General features: G+C 38.5%; 2 protein-coding genes across 2 annotated transcripts in view; one reads left to right on the forward strand and one right to left on the reverse strand.

Annotated features, from left to right (window-relative positions):
- Positions 1-11,202, reverse strand: part of ttc7b (tetratricopeptide repeat domain 7B) — a 39,997-nt gene extending 28,795 nt beyond the window's left edge. The window contains 7 exon segments of the mRNA XM_074691836.1: positions 391-469; positions 1,388-1,509; positions 4,386-4,549; positions 8,158-8,250; positions 8,375-8,450; positions 8,622-8,776; positions 11,002-11,202. Of these exon segments, the coding sequence (XP_074547937.1) occupies positions 391-469; positions 1,388-1,509; positions 4,386-4,549; positions 8,158-8,250; positions 8,375-8,450; positions 8,622-8,776; positions 11,002-11,122 (810 nt within the window). The 5' untranslated portion in view covers positions 11,123-11,202.
- Positions 11,203-12,284: 1,082 nt separating this feature from the next.
- Positions 12,285-15,766, forward strand: fam177a1 (family with sequence similarity 177 member A1). The gene is made up of 5 exons (XM_074692100.1): positions 12,285-12,401; positions 13,207-13,386; positions 13,822-13,888; positions 14,008-14,105; positions 14,261-15,766. Exons 1-5 carry the CDS (start codon positions 12,333-12,335, stop codon positions 14,471-14,473), a joined length of 627 nt encoding a protein of 208 aa, XP_074548201.1. The 5' UTR covers positions 12,285-12,332; the 3' UTR covers positions 14,474-15,766.
- Positions 15,767-17,897: the final 2,131 nt, after the last annotated feature.

The following is a 17,897-nucleotide window of genomic DNA, read 5'->3' on the forward strand; positions in this document are numbered from 1 at the left end:
TGAAACCATCAGCAAAAAACTCATTGCGTGATGTAACAGTGGTTTATATGAACAGTTTTTAGGGCAAAAGATTAGCATAGCTTCTTCTAGGGGTAAAATTCTGCCAAAGAAACACCTTCAAAGGTTATTGTTCCCCACCTGCTTTCAATTGTTTTAATCAAAAAGAAAAAAGCAAAACAAGATTGAAGCATAAAAGAATCCAAACTTTGGGCCACCCCTTTCTTAGGTTGCTACTACTTATCAAAATTGCTTAAATCTTGGTCTCTGTAAGCATTAATAAGTCAATTTCCCAGAATGATCTACATTTATTTTCTGAAGTCATTGAGGAGTTGTGAAGTGACCTCTTTTTGGCCAAAATGAAATTCAAAAAGTCTCCAAATCCTTTCTTACCATGCGCAGGCTCTGAGTGGTTCTGTTTTCAACGGCCCGGAGAATCTCACGGAACCGCCCCACTCCTCGTGTCAGGTTGCTTTATCAATGTAAAGGGGAAATAAACAGAAAAACACATCAGAATATGTAAAATGTACAAGTTTGAATTTAAATTAGCACAAAACAGTCACAACTGTTTCATTAGAGGTTAAAATATAAAACGTTGTACCACAGGGAGAGTTGGTGTACTCATAAATATTTCGCAGCATCATCAGCAGATGTGTTTCTTTTTGCACAACATGACACAGCAAAACTCTGTCTTAAGGTGATGCTGGAAACCTGAGTTTACTACATTTTAGCATTCACATCTTCTGTCTTTGATGTTTGTTTATGTGTTTTGGATGCTTCATGCTGTGCTAGGTAATTTAATATGCTGCCGGCTGCAAATGAAAGAGCTTTAAAAGTTGTTACAGTCAGGAATTATGAAAGGCAGTTTTAGTATTTTCTCCTCTGAGTTTGAATGTATAACTTCCTGTGTTGAAGTATAAACTCAGAGTTACATTTGGATGGAAAAGGCTTATGTGTAGCATCTACAAGTTAAAGCTCTGTTCACTTCCTGTCCTCACAGTGAAGTTCAAAACATTTCAAAAACATTAACTGAGCACTACTAGGAGTAAGTAGTGTAGATTTATTAAGTTAACTAAAGAGTTATTTAGCTCACGGCAACTCCCTCTGCTCCACTAAAAACAACAGCTCTGTGGGAACTACTTTCTGCCGCTCCGTGTATGTTATTTTTCACACTTTTGTTTTGCTTTTATCAATCTGTCAGCAGCTTTGGAACACGATGAGTGCAAAGTGGGTGGACAGCGCCCACAGAGGGTTGTTCTTTGTTTCTGCTGGGCAACTGACACCCATCTAAAAACTACATGAAGTGAAAAGATTGTACAGGAGTATATACACGCATCAACTCATTTTTTTCCCCCACATGTATTCATCATTCTGATTCAGTGTTTCTCACCCGTTCTTGAAGTGGATGACATGGGCTCTCTGTAAGCCTGTCTCCAGGAAGTAGCCCAGTTCCAGGTCCTGGGCTGTTGGGCCAGGCTTAGGGCTGCGGTTCTGAATCCCTGCACTCAGTGCCTACAGAAACAGAAAGAGCATGATACAGAAAGAGAAACAAATTAAGAGAAAGCTCTTTCTACAACCCTGCTCAGCCAAGATGAAGTTAATTCTGAATACAAAGGTCCAAAATCATCATTATGTCAACTTTAACAGCCAAGGTCACTAAAGAAACAGTCACATGAAATACAACAGGTAGTCAGGAAGTCTCCATGAAATACACTCAGAATAAAGGATAGGATACAAAGAGCTCACACAGCGCGTTTCCACCTTTGCTTAAAGTTTCGTTGTGAAATTTCTGCATTACTTGATCTGCCCAAGACAAGTGAGAGGCCTTTTATTTTGAAGTGGATTTGCCTCGGAGCATCAACAGCCCACCCAAACTCACAGCTGAAGTGCATCGAAATCACCTGTCATCCATTGCATCACTCACTGCAGAGCTCCAAACCGCCTCTGGAAGCAAATCAGCTCATAAACAGTGCATCAGGAGCTCAGTGAAACAAGCTTCTCTGGCAATGCAGGCACATAAAAACCTCACAACACCACCTGCAATACCATCAACCCCTCAGTGGGGTAAAACTTGCTACAACTGGACTCAGGGGTGCTGAGAAAAGTTCTTCGGAGAGGCGAATCACACTTCACCTCCTGGCATTGATGGATGAATCTGAGTTTGGTGGATGCCAGGGAAAAAAGACCCACTGCAGTGCGTGGTGGAGAGATACTGTTCTCCGGCTGTGATTCTGGGTTTTTACTTCACTACTTAGCTCCAATATAGGCCTTGAAAATATGAAAACATTTAGGCTTCATGTTTTGGGGAAACAGTTTAAAGATGCTATGAGGAGGATCTTTTTTAATTGGACTGCTTCACCACCCTCTGGCCCAGAGTCTCTGCACACTTTCATGAATTGCTTTTAGTGAGGCGTGTGTTTGTTTTGGAATTAAATGGAGATTGGATCAAACAATTACAAAATTCCTTTGTAATTGCATACGCGACGCGACGAGGTAAGTTATTAATCAGCACATTTTCATAGCGCTATGGTTTAAAAAATGACATCAAGCAAACGTTGTAGTAGCCAGCAAAATGTAGCGCTATCGGCAGCTCGGTGCTGCGACACATCTGTAGGCCAATGTGACATCAAGTAAACACTGTCCGTTTGTAAGTAGTTAGGTAGCTGTCTATATTTTGCTCAGCTGGCAGCCCAGTGCCCAAAGACATGTCTGTAATGTGTAATGTTAGTGAATCCTAGTTATGTCCTGCCAGTCATCTACCAATCAGAGCTAACATAACCTCACTCTTCATTTTATTGATAGACTCTCAAGTTTGAACAGACCACTGCAGAATAACTGCTGACTGTGGGCTGGAATCATAGACTGTAAAAAAAAGGGACGTCCGCTTGCTCGACTCGAAGTGAGGTCTCCTCAAAAACTGCTCCCCTTGGTGGCTGGCTGCAGTATAGATTTAAAAATACGGCTTTCCAGTCATTCCAGATGGGCTGTGGTCAAACTTTAAAAAATTCATGCACCTCGTAGAAATGTTTCTCACATCCGATTGTTGTGCTGATTTGAAGATGTTATTTGGCTGTCTTGTATCCAAGTCCTCTTTTTTCTGAAAAGTTTCATTTTCATTAGTTATACGAGGTTAAAAACAAGGTTTTACGTAACGTTAAACGATGATTGACAGCTGCCGTTCTCGTGCATTTTTTTCGGGGATCGTAAAATCTGTCGGGAGGTAGAGTCAGGAAGTGATTAGACTCAAAAGAAAAAAAAATATTATTTTACTCACACAGCTCCACTCAGATTCTCCCAGAATCCCTCATCCTCTCTACTGCGCAGACTACAATAGTGGCGCCTGTGATGGCGGTATTTTGGCTTCAAAACCGTAGAATGATTAATGGCGAAGCCACGCTGTCCACTCTATATACAATCTATGGTTGGAATCAACATTAGCACCAACATATTAGCTCCTGTGTTAGCCTTTAGCTCGTGCTCTATCTCTCTCCTGTTTATCTTTCTTCTCTTCTGTCCTTTATCTGTCTGACAGTTTGGCTCCTGTGTCCACCATCACTACAAAATTAATCACAGAAATCATTTTCAGCAGAGAAAAACAGATCTGTTTTCTCTCTACTTAACTTCACTGGTGTGGTGTTGTCATAGAGACCTAGATGTGCAGTAAATCAATCCGGTTCTGCTCGACCCGATCAGGAAGCTAAGAAGTAGCATTTTGAAATAACTCGTAACCTTTAATATTGGCACTGATAATCTCATTTTAAAGTGTGGGTTACAATCAGCCATATATCTAGAAGGGAGACTTTTTCAAGATCACTTAGAAACTCCTCACAACCCCTTTAAAGTGTTTGAATGGTAAACAGCATGTATAGTGTTTGTACATGATGTCCTATTCACCAATTCACACCACATTCATTCACTAACAGTGGTAGCTTTGTGACATATTTTAACTAATCCCATTCCATCAGAGTCTTCCAGTCAGTTTCAGATTCAGGGTCTTGGCCAAAGATGATTCACCACATGATTGATTACCCTACCTTCTGATTGACTAGGGCTCAAAACGACGCTCTGCTGTTATTGTGTCACTGTATCATCAAGCACTGTTTATTTTGGATCCTCTTGTCCTTACTTATATTCTATTGTTGTTTACATTCTTCAGACGCAGAGGCAGAGGCTGGTTTGCCAGTTGGCTGTCAGCGGCAGATTGCATTAGTCAAGCTTTCGCACTGTCAGCAGATTATTTATCACACACCCACAGGGACGGCAGAGCACTTTGAAGTCAGCCAGTCCAGGCATTAACGAGATTTTTGTTGAGTAATTGTGTGACACCATGTGAGAAAACACTGCAGTCGGTGGTTATCAAACAAGTGAGATAGTAAAACAACATTTACCTTCTCAGCCTCCTGCAGGTACAGCAGAGCGATGTCTCCGGACTTCTCATAGCAGGTGATGATTTCCTGTTCCTGATCTGTTGTGCTCCTATTGGACAGTGGAGACCCTGTGTTCTTATTGGACAGAGCCGGGGAGGCAGCGGGGACCTTTTCTAGACACAGTCCTGAGGGGAAGAGAGAGAAGCCATGGTGCAACTTAAAGTCCTGTTTCTGTAAATTTTACATGTGCTGTCTTCCTTTGTGTCTTAAATTTATGACATGAAAATACTTGTCTCCTGTTTGAAAGCACCTCAATCAAAAATGAAGGGCCTTTGTTATATATAACATTAAATCAGGTAATATGGATAGAGGTCAAAAATAAAGATAAAAACATCAGAAAACCAATATGGACACATAATATATTTTTTCTAGGCAACAAGAGATGCCTCATGCTTAACTATGTTATACTTTACCATATTACAGTTTAAAACTCTTCATTATTACCAATGCTGTACTGCCCCCATGTGGAGCAATGCAGTAGTGTAGATATCAGAGCTGCCACAGGACTAACCTACATTTAACAGATGTGGTTGCATCATATTACATTTTCAGGAGGAATGAGACACCACTGAGTTTCTCCTGCTGAGTTTGTGACTGTCAGAAGAGTCGCAAAAAGTCAGAATAGCCAAAAGGTTAGACAGTGAGGTGCCATGGGAAGTTTTTTCACCTGCTAATGAGGGATCGCATCAGTCACAAATTTAAGATAGTGTTGGCAGGATGTCATCATGTCTCAAGGAAACTAATGTCACAAGGAACCAGGACCTTAGATCTCCAAAATCTAATAAGTTCATTACTGAAAACATGATGATAAGTGTTCTTAATGTGCCTGAGACACTGTGATTTAAAGTGTGAGACAGGAAAATGAGAGAAGACAAGTGTCTTTAAGTGGACATTATGTTGTCACAGGAAGGGATCTGCACATTTAGGTGACTTGAACATTTAGCGTTACAGTTGTCAGAAACAGAATTATTGGTCGCTTTATGAGTTCACTGTAACAACATTATTATGCTCCAGATGTAAATTAGTCTGGACAACAGATGACGCTATGGTTGGACAGTGTCTTGATTTAGACCAGAGGTCTTCTAGATAGTGAGATTACCACCACAGACTGTAGCAAACTGTCAGTAAAACTAAAGAAAATTTGCGGGAAGCTGCATGGGAACACTGAAACTAAAGTAAAAGACATTCATAGGGAAGGTAAAGAAATGTACATGTGTGCCTTGTCATTAAATTTTGCATTCTCCTTTAACTGAACTCATTTCCTTCAGCACAGAATCACTTATATGTTTAAACTTTTCATATGTTCAAATAATTATTTTAACTCATGTTATTGTTTTTGAATGACATGTTTCATACTGGCTCTGTCAGGTTCCCTAGAATAGCTTCTAAAGGGGTCTCTGCTCCATTTTCTCATCAGTTAGGGGGATAAAAAAACATTGAAGACCCCTGGTTTAGACAGTGGAGACAAAGTTGTGTCTCAGGGCTTATGGTGCCAGTCTTGCCAACATTAGCTACACTCAGACACCAATCTGACATTGTTTACCTGCAGACTCTGTGAGCAACGGCTGAGTCATGATGAGCTGTGTCAAATGAATATTGCACAGTTTTGACTGTCCATTCAGCCATTGAGATCATCAGTGTTTTATAAAAACTAGAAATTTGTGGGAATTTCTTTCATGATTTGCATTTTGCTCTAAAGTTGAACTTTATTACTGACAGCTCATTTCAAGATATTCTCTCAAGGCTATCATAAAATATCATAAGCAGGCAGGGGATGGAGGGAGAGATCGACTGAGGGATGAACGGCACACATAACAAATGACAAGAGGAGGGGGGCTGCTACAAAGCAGGATTTTCAGTATCAAGATGACTTCATGGTAGGGATGGGTACCGAATTGGGTACTTTTATAGGCACCGACCGAATTCTATCAAAAGTACCGGGTATCGATTCACATAAAATCAAAAGATACCATGTTTAGGTACTTAAATGCATCCTCGTGACTGGGAGGGAGTGGTAGAGTAGGAAATTTTCCATGCCGGACATGAACACAGCATTTCAAAGTTACATGAATAAATATGTCAAATTGAAAAAAAAAAACATTTCATTATTGAACAAATTGATATTTTTTACCACATAAACAAAAAAAAGTACTGAAAATTAGTACCGTTGAGTACCGGAACCAATTGCCAGGTACCAGGTATCCGTACCGTATCGTTTCAAATGTGTAAGGTACCCATCCCATACTTCATGTCTGCTCTGTTTTTTCAGAATTATGAGTGTTGTTCCACCCTTCATCTGCTGTGAAGTGGGTTACATTCTAGATCACAGAGAAATCTCAGCTTAATGATTAATATGTTTTCTTGACAGTAAAGCTCTAAAGCCTGGCTCACACTACAGGATTCTCGGCCCAATTTAACCCAGATTCGGTCCTCCCGATAATCGGGGAAGAAATCTGAACAGGGACTAAAATCCGGCCCGACGTTCGGGCAAGATTATCTTCTACGGTGAGCGGTTGACAGATGAATCTTTAGCCCCACGATCGTCTCACAGACTTGTTGGAGCTGCCCCGATAATTTTCAAACATGTTTGAGAGAGAGAGAGAGAGCCCCCTTACAAGAGACCGGACAACAGACAACAAACGCAGGCTCAAAGTGCAACTGAAAGGCTCCGGGTCAGCTGACTGCGCGCCCCACTGGCCCACTCGAGCCAGTTCAATAATGCCTTTAAAAATAACACATGACCACGCCATTTTCATACAGTAGCAAACTGTTGTTTTATCAGTGATCGGTGTGAGATCATGTCATTATTGGCTGATACAGCAACAGTTTCACCTCTGTCCCTCTGTGTGCGTAATGGATGAAAGGCACCGCTGCAGACAGCTCCGCTTCTCTCTCCTCCTGTCCCACCAGTGCGCCAAAAACCTCAGATCAAACAACTGAGCACATGTGGTCCATCACTCTCTCTGGTTGAATAATCTTGCTGAAATCCTGTAGTGTGTGCTGGTCAGTATTTTCAAATCTTGTAGTTAGTGCGTGCTTAAGATTTAAGAGAAGATGATCTGTGCAGATTCTCCTGATGTGTGAGATACAACCTGATTTCAGAATCTTTTTTTAAAATCCTGTAGTGTGAGCCAGGCTTAAGCTGATCATATAGAAGAAAAGAGACTGCAAGTAAACTTTGAACTTACGCCTGCCCATTGCTTTTAATCATGTGTTTATTCTCATTTCAGAAACTGCCCTGCTCCATCTGGGCTGCAGCTACAATAGTCAACTTAAAGCTGCTTTACATGAATATATCAGAGCAAAAGGGGCTTAAGGGAATAAAAAGGAGTTAATATAGTCAGATCTATTGCACATTAATGATAGAAGAGTGGTATTAGAAGCCATATCTTGCTTTTTGACAGTGTCTTTTATCTTGTCTGACAGTTTTTCTCTTACTTTGAAAATGTAGCAGTGTTGATCACGTTAAACTTCTCCATTTTATTGTTTAAACCAAGTGCTGCTCTAAGTGTATGAAATACAGCCATCTGCTGACAGCAGACTTTATCATGTTTGCGAATATTCAGTCTGTATTAACACACTCATGTCAACTCTGGCTTCACCTTTCAGGTAAATAACCAGCTTCATGTGATTGTTTGACACAACATTCTCTGTTAGGGTAACCAAAACATGCCCACGCTGTGTCACATGTCCTTAGGGTAGTACAGGCCCATGAGTATATATCTGTTCATACCTTTTGTTGCAAATGCCTCTGCAATCATTGACAGCCTGTACACAGGAGCTCCAACCAGCTGCATGTCATCCAAGTTCACCCTGCTGTAGTGGCCTGGTAATACATTAAATATGTATCAGTCATAAATTAAGAACCATTAACAAAAAAGCAATTTTAATAACCTGCAACAGGAACAAAAGATAAATAAATAATTAAACCAGAGGAATATGAGCTTTACCCAAAGCGTCTTTGTATTCTCCTTCAACATAGCACAGTTTGGCCATCAACAGGCTGGCTTCCTGCAGGTAATCAGCCTGGAGGACAGACAACAGAGATTTGAAAAGACAGCCTTCAAAAAGAGAAAAGAACTTACAGGGCATTCTTCAGACTTAGTGTAAATACTTTAAAAACGCTGCATGAGCAGAATACAAAAGTGTAAAACACAATCAGGACAGAGTGTGTGTTCTGTCTCTGTGTTCTGTTACCTTGAGGTTTCCTCTGTCCAGAGCTGCAGTGAGGTGTTTCCTGACCTCCACCAGTTTGGGTCGTGGGCCCCTTGGACTGGCTCCCTGTTTGATGGGGTTCTCTTTCAGGTATGTCTGAAGCTTGCATTCTCCCAGCAACAATTCCCCGAGGTCATCTGCACACAAACAACATACATCAAATCAATAAAGAAATAATATCAGCATTTTAGATATCAGCTACAATCACATGTTGTGTATCACAAGTAGAAGCCCAACAAGAGCTGGACTGCTGTGTGAAATGTTGATGAATTCAGAATTGGATCATCTGCTCGTCATTTAAAGCCTGTGTTTAACTGAAAGTAGTGCAGTGGTGGCATACCAAAAGTGAAAATTGAAAATATTTTTAGTAGCATTTTAAGCATGCATGTTATTCTTTATTAAGCATGCATGTTATTTTTTATATTTCAAGACACATCAGGGACAAAAAAATAGAAATAAAATGTTTGTGAACACAGCAGGTGGGGGGGTCTCTCTCAACTAATGACAGAAAAATCTCAGAAATCCTATAGACCTGCTACACAGTATTCATTTCTTTTAACATTATTTTACATTTTACAAACACTCCTCTACATCAAATGTCAGCAATAGTCCCAGGCTTTAAAGTCAGCCACCCCTTGACTTTCTTCCCTGCACTGGGAATGTAAGAGTTGTCCCTGCAGTTGGCCTGAGGCGCATGAGTGCAGCTCCATGGTGAAACACTGCAGCACACATACCACTCAGATTTATTTACAGCCTTAACAAACTGCTTAATGGTCTGTTTGTGAGTATTCACAGTTTCAAAGGGAGGAATGAAAAGTAATCCTGTTTCTGATCCCAGTCAGTGACCAGAGCTCACAGCTCTCATGTGCTAAATACAGTTTCACAAATCAACAGCTACATTCTCATTTTGTATGACTTTAAACGGACAGTTATCTTGATTTATGCACATTAATATCATATAAATTAGCAATCAATAAGGACAAAGAACAGCATTAGACGCTTCACTGAGACACAGATGGGAAACAGAGGCTTAAAGTAATGTCACACCCCTTGTTTTCAGCCACATTTAAGAGCATACAGTTTTAAACAAACCCATTAGAGCCACTAAATGGGCTTTCTTTTGTTTTTGGCCTGCACTTAAGATGACACAACTATATTTAAGACTACGAAGCCACATTTAAAGCAGCGTTCATCACCACACTCAACTACAAAACAATCCAGTTCACTGATGGCCTTGTTTATGTTTGCTCTCAATCAGTGTTTTTCAACTCAAAGTTAGGGAGGACTCCTAAAGTTCGGCCTTATACTTCCTGATTTATCCCTGAGCAGTAGCGCCAGTATCTATCAAAAAAAAATGAAACCTGTACTTACATGCAATACACAAAAAAATAAATACACAAAATACCACATTTGTATATTTTTACATACTTAACTGTTTATATTTTTTACAATGTGTCATTTTGACCTGACTTGCCATTTTGTTGTTTGTTAGTGTGTATTTTGGTGAATTATTCAACAGCAGATGGGTTCTTGGTTTGTATTTAATGGTAAAAATTAAAGATATATATCATAGGAAAAAGCTCTAGACTATCTAGATCAGGGGCTTTATATGTAACAGCAAAAGCTTAAGACCTGAAACTGCACAAGAGAAACAATATTTTGTCAGTTTGGAAGATATCATAGGATCTGGACGACTATAGTGGATGTTTAGCTATCAAAGAGATTAAAGCAGACACATTTAAATGACAAAGCATTATAGGATGTTAAAAGCATTTTTGTAGTCTGTTTGCATTAAAGCAGATCAACAACAAAACGTATTGTTATCATTCATCCCCTCTCTGTACTGTAAACCATAGATCAGCACAGATGCAGGGAGTTTGACAGCTAGCCTGTAGCAAACACATCTTAGCCGAACAGCTAGCATATGTGAAGCTAGTTTTGATACGTACTCATCATTAAATGTCATTAAATTATTACTATTATTAAATAACCACGTTTTTAGGATGTCTTTAGTCTGTCATACATTTAAAAAGAGAGAACACTAACTTGAGAACAGTTTTTCTAATGGAGTTCCGCTTGACAAGAGAATAATGAGAACCAATGGGGATCTGACTGTCAGTAGCTTCTTGTTTGAGAGTTAGTTCTCTATATTAATGCGTATACGTACAGCAGTGTGTAGACGCCACAATGGCCATATAAAATGCGTGTGTCTTCCATGACCTTTGCTAGCTAACTGTACATAAGTGGAGAACAGCATTGGAAAACTCGGTTGCCAACGTCAGGAAGTCCCAGGGACTGGGACCGTGGGGAAGGCCTTCCATACTGAATGAACGAAGGGCAGAGAAACCCGCACGTTCCTTACCGTTTGATATTAGTTTAGCTGACAGCTGTCGTACTAACTCCGGTATCTTGTCCCATTGGCTCTCCGAGCGGCACCGCTCTATCTCTGTCTCCAGTCGTGAGCCAGATTTCCTCGCTGTCATCTTGGAAAGTGGGCTCGACTGGACCAAAACACTACCAGAGGAGACCTCCCGCTGCCACCACCGACAAGCTAACGTGTACAAGAAATGTCACTTCCGGAATTCAACAAAATAAAGTTCCTGTTTTAGGGCAATAAGACTCTAAGCAGCTTAATGCAGGGTGACAAGTGTGTAATTTTAGATGTATCGGTATTACCAACAGGGGGAGTGTGACATATAAAATCGTAATACAACAATGAGATGTTAGGAAAAGTCTTCCTTTTGAAATCAAATATGGATGCATTTGTAATTGAGGACAGCATTCTGAACAGTGTTACTTTTATACATTTAATTTTAATTAAATTTAATTTTGATTAATCGTATTAAGTTTCATTTTATTTTGATTTTCTTTTTTTTTAGTTTAATTTATTTTGTTATTTCCATTAATTTTATTTTCCATAATTTGTGTTATTTTTTTTGTTCTACTTGTATTGTCGTATCTATTAGATCTTGTACAGTTCATAAATTTTTAATTTCATTTTTTTAAGCTTTGACATTATTTTTTGCATGATATACTTTATATAACAAAAACATAATATTCAATGTTTGTCAAATTGTACATTCACCAAGACAAAGAACCTTAGAAAATAATAATTTTTCCCAAATATTAACATAATGATATACATGACAGACTTGCTTGCAGTAAAATGTGACGTTCATTTAAAGCTTACGATGTTGCATGCATGTTGAGGGACACAGGTTCTATGCATGATAATTGATGTTGAAAATGTTGTTCCTACTTAAAAAAATGATCCTACACCTACAATGAAAAATCTATTGTATCGAAAAATTAAATAAAAATAAAATATTGATTGTATCAAAATAATACCAAAGAAGGACATTAAATTTATTTTAACTTTTTTCTACTTTCAACTTGGCCATCATCAGGTGGGACAAGAGAAAAACGATATTTTAGGGGGTATTCCAGATTTATTTGGTATTTTTTAAAATGTTTTTAAAGATTATTTCCCACTAGTATTTTGAGATTTGGTCTCAGGGCAAATTAAATTTACACAAAAACTGCATGTTTTAAAATTTTCTTCATGGATTTTTTGAAAATTGATGTCACTTTCTGCCTTTCAACAAGACACTTTATTCTGAAAGGAGATGATAGGAAGTGACGTTCCCGGGACTACCACAACCGGATCCTAGTGAAGTGGATTGGCTGCTTACGATGGCAGATTTGCCGTTGTACTTAACAAATGCAAACGTTTCCCTGGGGCAAACTATGGAAACTGACAAGGTATGTTTGCTTTTTACCACTTTCGGAACTTCTTCGTTGGAAAGAATAAAGAAAGTCTCTAAAGATAATATCCAAACTACTTCCTTAGCAGAGAGCTAACAGTCAACAAACAAAAAGTAGCTAAAGCTAATAAACGCGCTGGCTGTACACAGATGATGGTTGACCAGTGGAGTTCTAGTTTTACTGATCATCCAACCTGCTTAGTTACAGCCAGCGATGAACTATTAATAAAACCAAATTTCAAAATTAAAAGATAAAACTTTGTTAAGAAGTTTTTAATGCTCTTTGTCTGTTGTGACATTCTGTACAATATGTGTGGGAGTGGACTTCAGATTTACAGTATTCATCAGTGGAAGAGGAGGTTGGGTACAGCTGCTCTTAAACAGATTGCAAGCACAAATAAATAAAATAAGATTAAAGAAAATGCTATGCACAGTACAGAAACACTTCATATTACAAGATGAACTTTATTAAATACAGTAATATCTACAAGGGATTAAGTTGTGCAGATATAGTGGTGACCAAAATGGTTAGAAAATTTAGCACACAGAAGGCGTTGGATGAACACTATGGAATGAAACCATGTTTGGGGGGCAACAAAAGTAAAGTATTTTCAGATCTGTCAAGTTTTCAAACAATTGGTCACCACTGTATCTGCCAAAGAAGAAAAATCCAACTGGGAAATTACCATTATATGGTTTATTCTGAACATGGAGTTAAATAGAACATCATTTGAACTTCATTAGCGCATTTAGTGATTAAAAGTTCATGTTAAGTGTGTTGTGTGCTGTTTACTTGTTTTCAGAGTCCAGGACAGATGATGGAGTTTGACACAGTGGAGATGGGTGACTGTACTGAAAGGCAGGGGAGGTTAAAAGTTCCCCGCAGAACCATCTACTTTGCCAGTGGAGAGACGATGGAGGAGTTCAGTACTGATGAAGAAGAAGAAGAACCTTTGAAGACAGAAGTCATAACTGTAGATACGGTATGCTGAGATCAAACAGTCACTTTGCTGATGCCTGTTTTAACTATTTTGCTGATCTCTGTCATTTTTTTCCAGTCTGTATAGGTTAAATTTCTTGATTTGTTGTCTTTTTTTACTGCAATGCTCCTCAAGCTGGTTATTTAAGGATAAATCATTTATCAGACCCAGAATGTAGGAATGCGTGTTTAAAAAAAAGGAAAAGAGAGACCGATTTTCCTCCTATTCTGATGTTTTTAACTCCGAAACCAGAAGATGTGAACTTTCAAACAAGCTTTTAAACATACATTCAACTCTGCTCTTCTGCTGTAATCAGAAATGCATGATGCATGAAAAGGTTTTGTGAAATTAAGAGTTAAATAGATGTTTTTTATTACATTGTCAGCAGTAATGCTTCAGATAGTAATGGCTCTCTTTTCATGTTTTTCTGAATTTCAGTCCAAAATGACCTGGGGTCCATACCTATGGTTCCAGATGTGGAGAATGGGCACTTCCACAATATCAGGTTTTAAAAAACACTTTTCCTGCTTATTTTGAAAGTTTGGCATTTCTCAAATTGAACACATTACCGTTGAATGTAGAGTGATAGTAATGTATCAGAATTAATCTTGTGTGTTCCTGTAGTGTGTGACTACATGGGAGAGAAACTGGCCTCTTTGTTTGGCATCACAACTCCTAAATATCAGTATGCGATTGATGAGTACTACCGCATAAAGAAGGAGGTAGGTTACAGGAGCACACACATCCTTTAGTGTCATGTATTCATTTCATATGTAAACATGGCTGGAGTCACACCTTCAAAGCTGTCTGTGCATCTCAGTCACAGTCGATCAAAGCAGTGATCCACTTTGAGACTTTTGTTTGTGTTTTTCTGCAGGAAGAGGAGGAAGAGGAGGAGAACCGTCTATCTGAGCTGGCCGAGCAGCGGTTTGCAGATCAGCATAGCGGTGAGCAGGATGATCCTGGTCCTGCGACTGTGGAGCAGCCCGAAGCATCCAGAGCTTCTTTTGTAAACATTAGCTTTGAGCTGGAACCTGAACCTCCTAACACTGCAGACACAAACAGAGTCCCTTCTCCCCTCCCCTCCTGAAAACTGACGCACATGTAACACTAACAATCCAACATTTCTATCAGTTCCCAAAAACCACGATTTACCTGGCTGTTAAGTAAATAATCCGGTTATTTTTCTATGTTCTTATTTAAAAAGAAACAGTTCAAAGCACAAAGCACAGGGAAATAAAAGGGCTGTTGAAATGGCTGCACTGGCTTTTCCTGTAAGTGTTGATTTGTGTATAGTGTAAAATCATATGCAAGACTAAGACATGCCTGTTAACTATATTTTTATTAAGCTTGAACAGGGGTTCATTTCCTGTTAAACTGACATCTGTAAAGAAAGAGAAACAAGTGCTCTTTTCCTACATTAATGAGGAACAGACACCAACCTCAGTTTTTAGGTTACTTAATGGTTGATGGAAATCAGCACTAAGCCAAAAAAAACAGGAGAAAGGGAATTTACCTCATGCCATAGAAAGGAAGAACAGTCTCATATTCCAAACACTGACATGATGTTATATCTATGCAAGTCAGGCGTTTTATAAGGCTGGCATACCCTGAGAAGTTAAGGCCTGGTACTGAACATTTCTAGTCATAGTCTGTGTTTTGTTTGCATCCACCCAGCTGGTTTCTGTTTGAAACATGGGAACATGTATTCTTCAATCCAGCAGTCATCAGAAAAGGTGAAATTATTTCCCTGCTCTTAGAAAAGTGCTTAGAAGTCAATCCTGCAACTTTTTTCTGTTCATTAACTTTACTCTGTGATGCAGAAAACAACTGTAATGCTCCAAGATACAGCACAGTTAATATGTTTTGTTACCATGGACCAATCCAGGACACTGAACATAAAGTGGAAATAATTTTACACCAAATGCTGCAGTAGAAACCAGGATGAGCATAGTATTTACCATTTACCATAGGTGAATTAATACAATAATATTAATATTATAATACTAATATTAAACTGTTGTCTTTGTGAATCCACAGGGGCAGTACTGGGATATACTGGCATGACTAGCTGTCTATTTACAGTGCTACTGCCTTCATGTCAGAGTGTGGGTTCATTCTTTAAGTGTCCTTTAGGAAATGTTTGGTTTCTGTACTATGTAGACGATGCTCCCTGAAGTCTCTTACTGATTGCTTTTACCCTCTGGTGTGACACTGCAGTGTCCTAACAGGCCTGCTGGAAGTTCAATCTTTACCTTTAAGACAATGAGATATGCCATGTGGTGGGTTAATGTCTTTAACATTACCTGTAAATGAAGGAGGTTCATGTTCTATGTGTAAAAAGCCAACAAATGCAAATATACAGGTTATTTTAAAAAATCTGAAATTGCAGATGTTTATAAATATTTATATGCTTTAATAAACCTTCATACTTGTAAAACTTGACTCATTGCTTGTATTATTGTTTATATTTAACCTTCTTATCCATCATATTTTAACACTGAATCAATTAAAAGCCTGTTTTTACCTCCCAGAAAGGTTGGTCACTGTTAGAAATGAGTTAGCACAAAAAACATACAGACTATGAACCATTTTGTTTTAAAATGTGTCATATTGTTTTTTTGTTTTTTTTAATTTTATGTTAAACTAAAATCTAAAACAACAGAGAAAGTATGAAGTGCTGATAAATTAGTACATATTTACATGGTATACCTTTTCAAGACTTTTTAAAAAAACTTTCAAAAAGTTTTAGACCTCATCTCAATTTTGAGGATGAAGTAAGCTGTGAAGGAATAAAGCTTGAAAGAAAATATTAAACTACTGGCAGGTTTATTGACACTCCTATTTTTGTTCCCATACAAGTAGCAGCAATTATTCAAGGTCAACTAGCTGAAAAAACAAAAACTTATATCTTTTTTTTTTTCAATATTTTTATTAGGAGGCAATACAGAACAGAAAAAAAATACAGAGACAAATGGTAGAGCACAAGATGGAATGAATAGATTGAGCAACACCTGATATCTTTAACAGAAATAGAAACAGATACAGAAGTAAAAGTATATAAATATCATACAATAGTGTGCTATAAGAGATACAGCTTGCCCCCTGGGATGTTTTTTAATTTAGTGCAAATCCAAAAATAAATTGAATAAAACAAAGTGGACAAATTAAAAAAAGAGAGAAAAAAAGAGTAAATGAACAAAATAAAATAATGAAAATAAAGGAGGAAAGAAAAAGAAGAGAGGAGAAAAAAAGAAAAGAAAAAAAGGTGGAGTGGAGGGGTCCATTACTCAGTAGGTAAAGCTTGAAGAGAGTGAAAGAAGCTGAGAAAAGGAAGCCACTTCTTACAGAATTTGTCAGAACAGCCTTTTGGTGAATATCTGATCTTCTCGAGTTTAAGAAAAGACATGATGTCTCTGAGCCACTGTGCAACAGAGGGTGCTTTAGTTGACTTCCAGAGAAAAAGAAGATGACATCTTGCAAACAAAGAAGTGAAAGCCAGAATATCTATCTGAGAGGAATTAAATCGGTCGCAGTCTTCTGGGAGGACGAAAATGGCGACATGAGGGGAGACTTTTATTGTAGTTGAGAGAATTTTTGACATGATATTGAAATAATTCTGCCAGAAAGGAGAGAGCAGGGGACAGGAGAAAAACATGTGGGTTAAGTTACAAGGTGAGAGGTGGCATCTGTCACAGCTGTCAGTGATGTTGGGGTAGATTTGTGAAAGTCTAGATTTGGAATAGTGGACTCTGTAGATTACTTTAAACTGTATTAGTGTGAGACGAGCACAGGTTGAGCGAGTATACATTTTTTAAAGTGCATTGTCCCACTAATAATTATCAAAGAGTAGACCCAATTCTTGTTCCCAAGCAGCCTTGACTTTTGTAAGTGGAGAGCAATCAAAGGAAAGGATTTTATTATAAACCTTAGAGATGAGTGACTTCTGAAATGGGAATTGGCTTAGAAGCTCCTCCCACTGTTGACCTGATGGTAGTGAAGGAAAAGCTGGAAACAAGGCATTACTGCAGTGTCTAATTTGAAAGTAGAGAAATAGATGGGATGATGGGAGATTCAATTCACCTGATAGATCTGTGAAGCTGTGAAAGATGCCATCCTTATATAGAACTTATATCATCATTATCAAAATTTAGGAAATGTGCCTGAGACTCCATCAGCTTCTTGTGTCCCCCATCGGCACATCATCGATGACAAGTAAGCAGGTCGCTCAGTGGCAATTTAGATGGACTTGCATGGTTCATTGTGTGAAATCTTGCATGTCCATTTTGCCAAGCTCCAAGAACTTACAACTTCACTGGCCGAATGCTTGATGGCCCAAACAGGGGACAGTTGCAAGGAGGTAAAGAAATATTTATGGATACTTTTGGAGTCAAAGCTTGAACACCAATAAAATTTAATACCTCATAAAATCATAATTAAGACTTTTTCATACTTTTTGAGGGCCTTAATTTTCCCATGATTGATTTATCAATTTTTAATACTTTTTAAGACCC

This window comes from Halichoeres trimaculatus, unplaced genomic scaffold, assembly GCF_033239565.1.
Source record: "Halichoeres trimaculatus isolate MK-OKI-2021-1 unplaced genomic scaffold, fHalTri1.1 fHalTri1_scaffold_17, whole genome shotgun sequence".
Classification (NCBI taxonomy): domain Eukaryota; kingdom Metazoa; phylum Chordata; class Actinopteri; order Labriformes; family Labridae; genus Halichoeres; species Halichoeres trimaculatus.

Excerpts from the sequence above, each read along its gene's own strand:
- fam177a1 (XM_074692100.1), top strand. The coding sequence starts at position 12,333 with ATGGCAGATTTGCCGTTGTACTTAACAAATGCAAACGTTTCCCTGGGG. Across the intron at positions 13,387-13,821 it reads AAGTCATAACTGTAGATACG|TCCAAAATGACCTGGGGTCC; the intron begins GTATGCTGAGAT and ends TCTGAATTTCAG. Across the intron at positions 14,106-14,260 it reads ACTACCGCATAAAGAAGGAG|GAAGAGGAGGAAGAGGAGGA; the intron begins GTAGGTTACAGG and ends GTTTTTCTGCAG.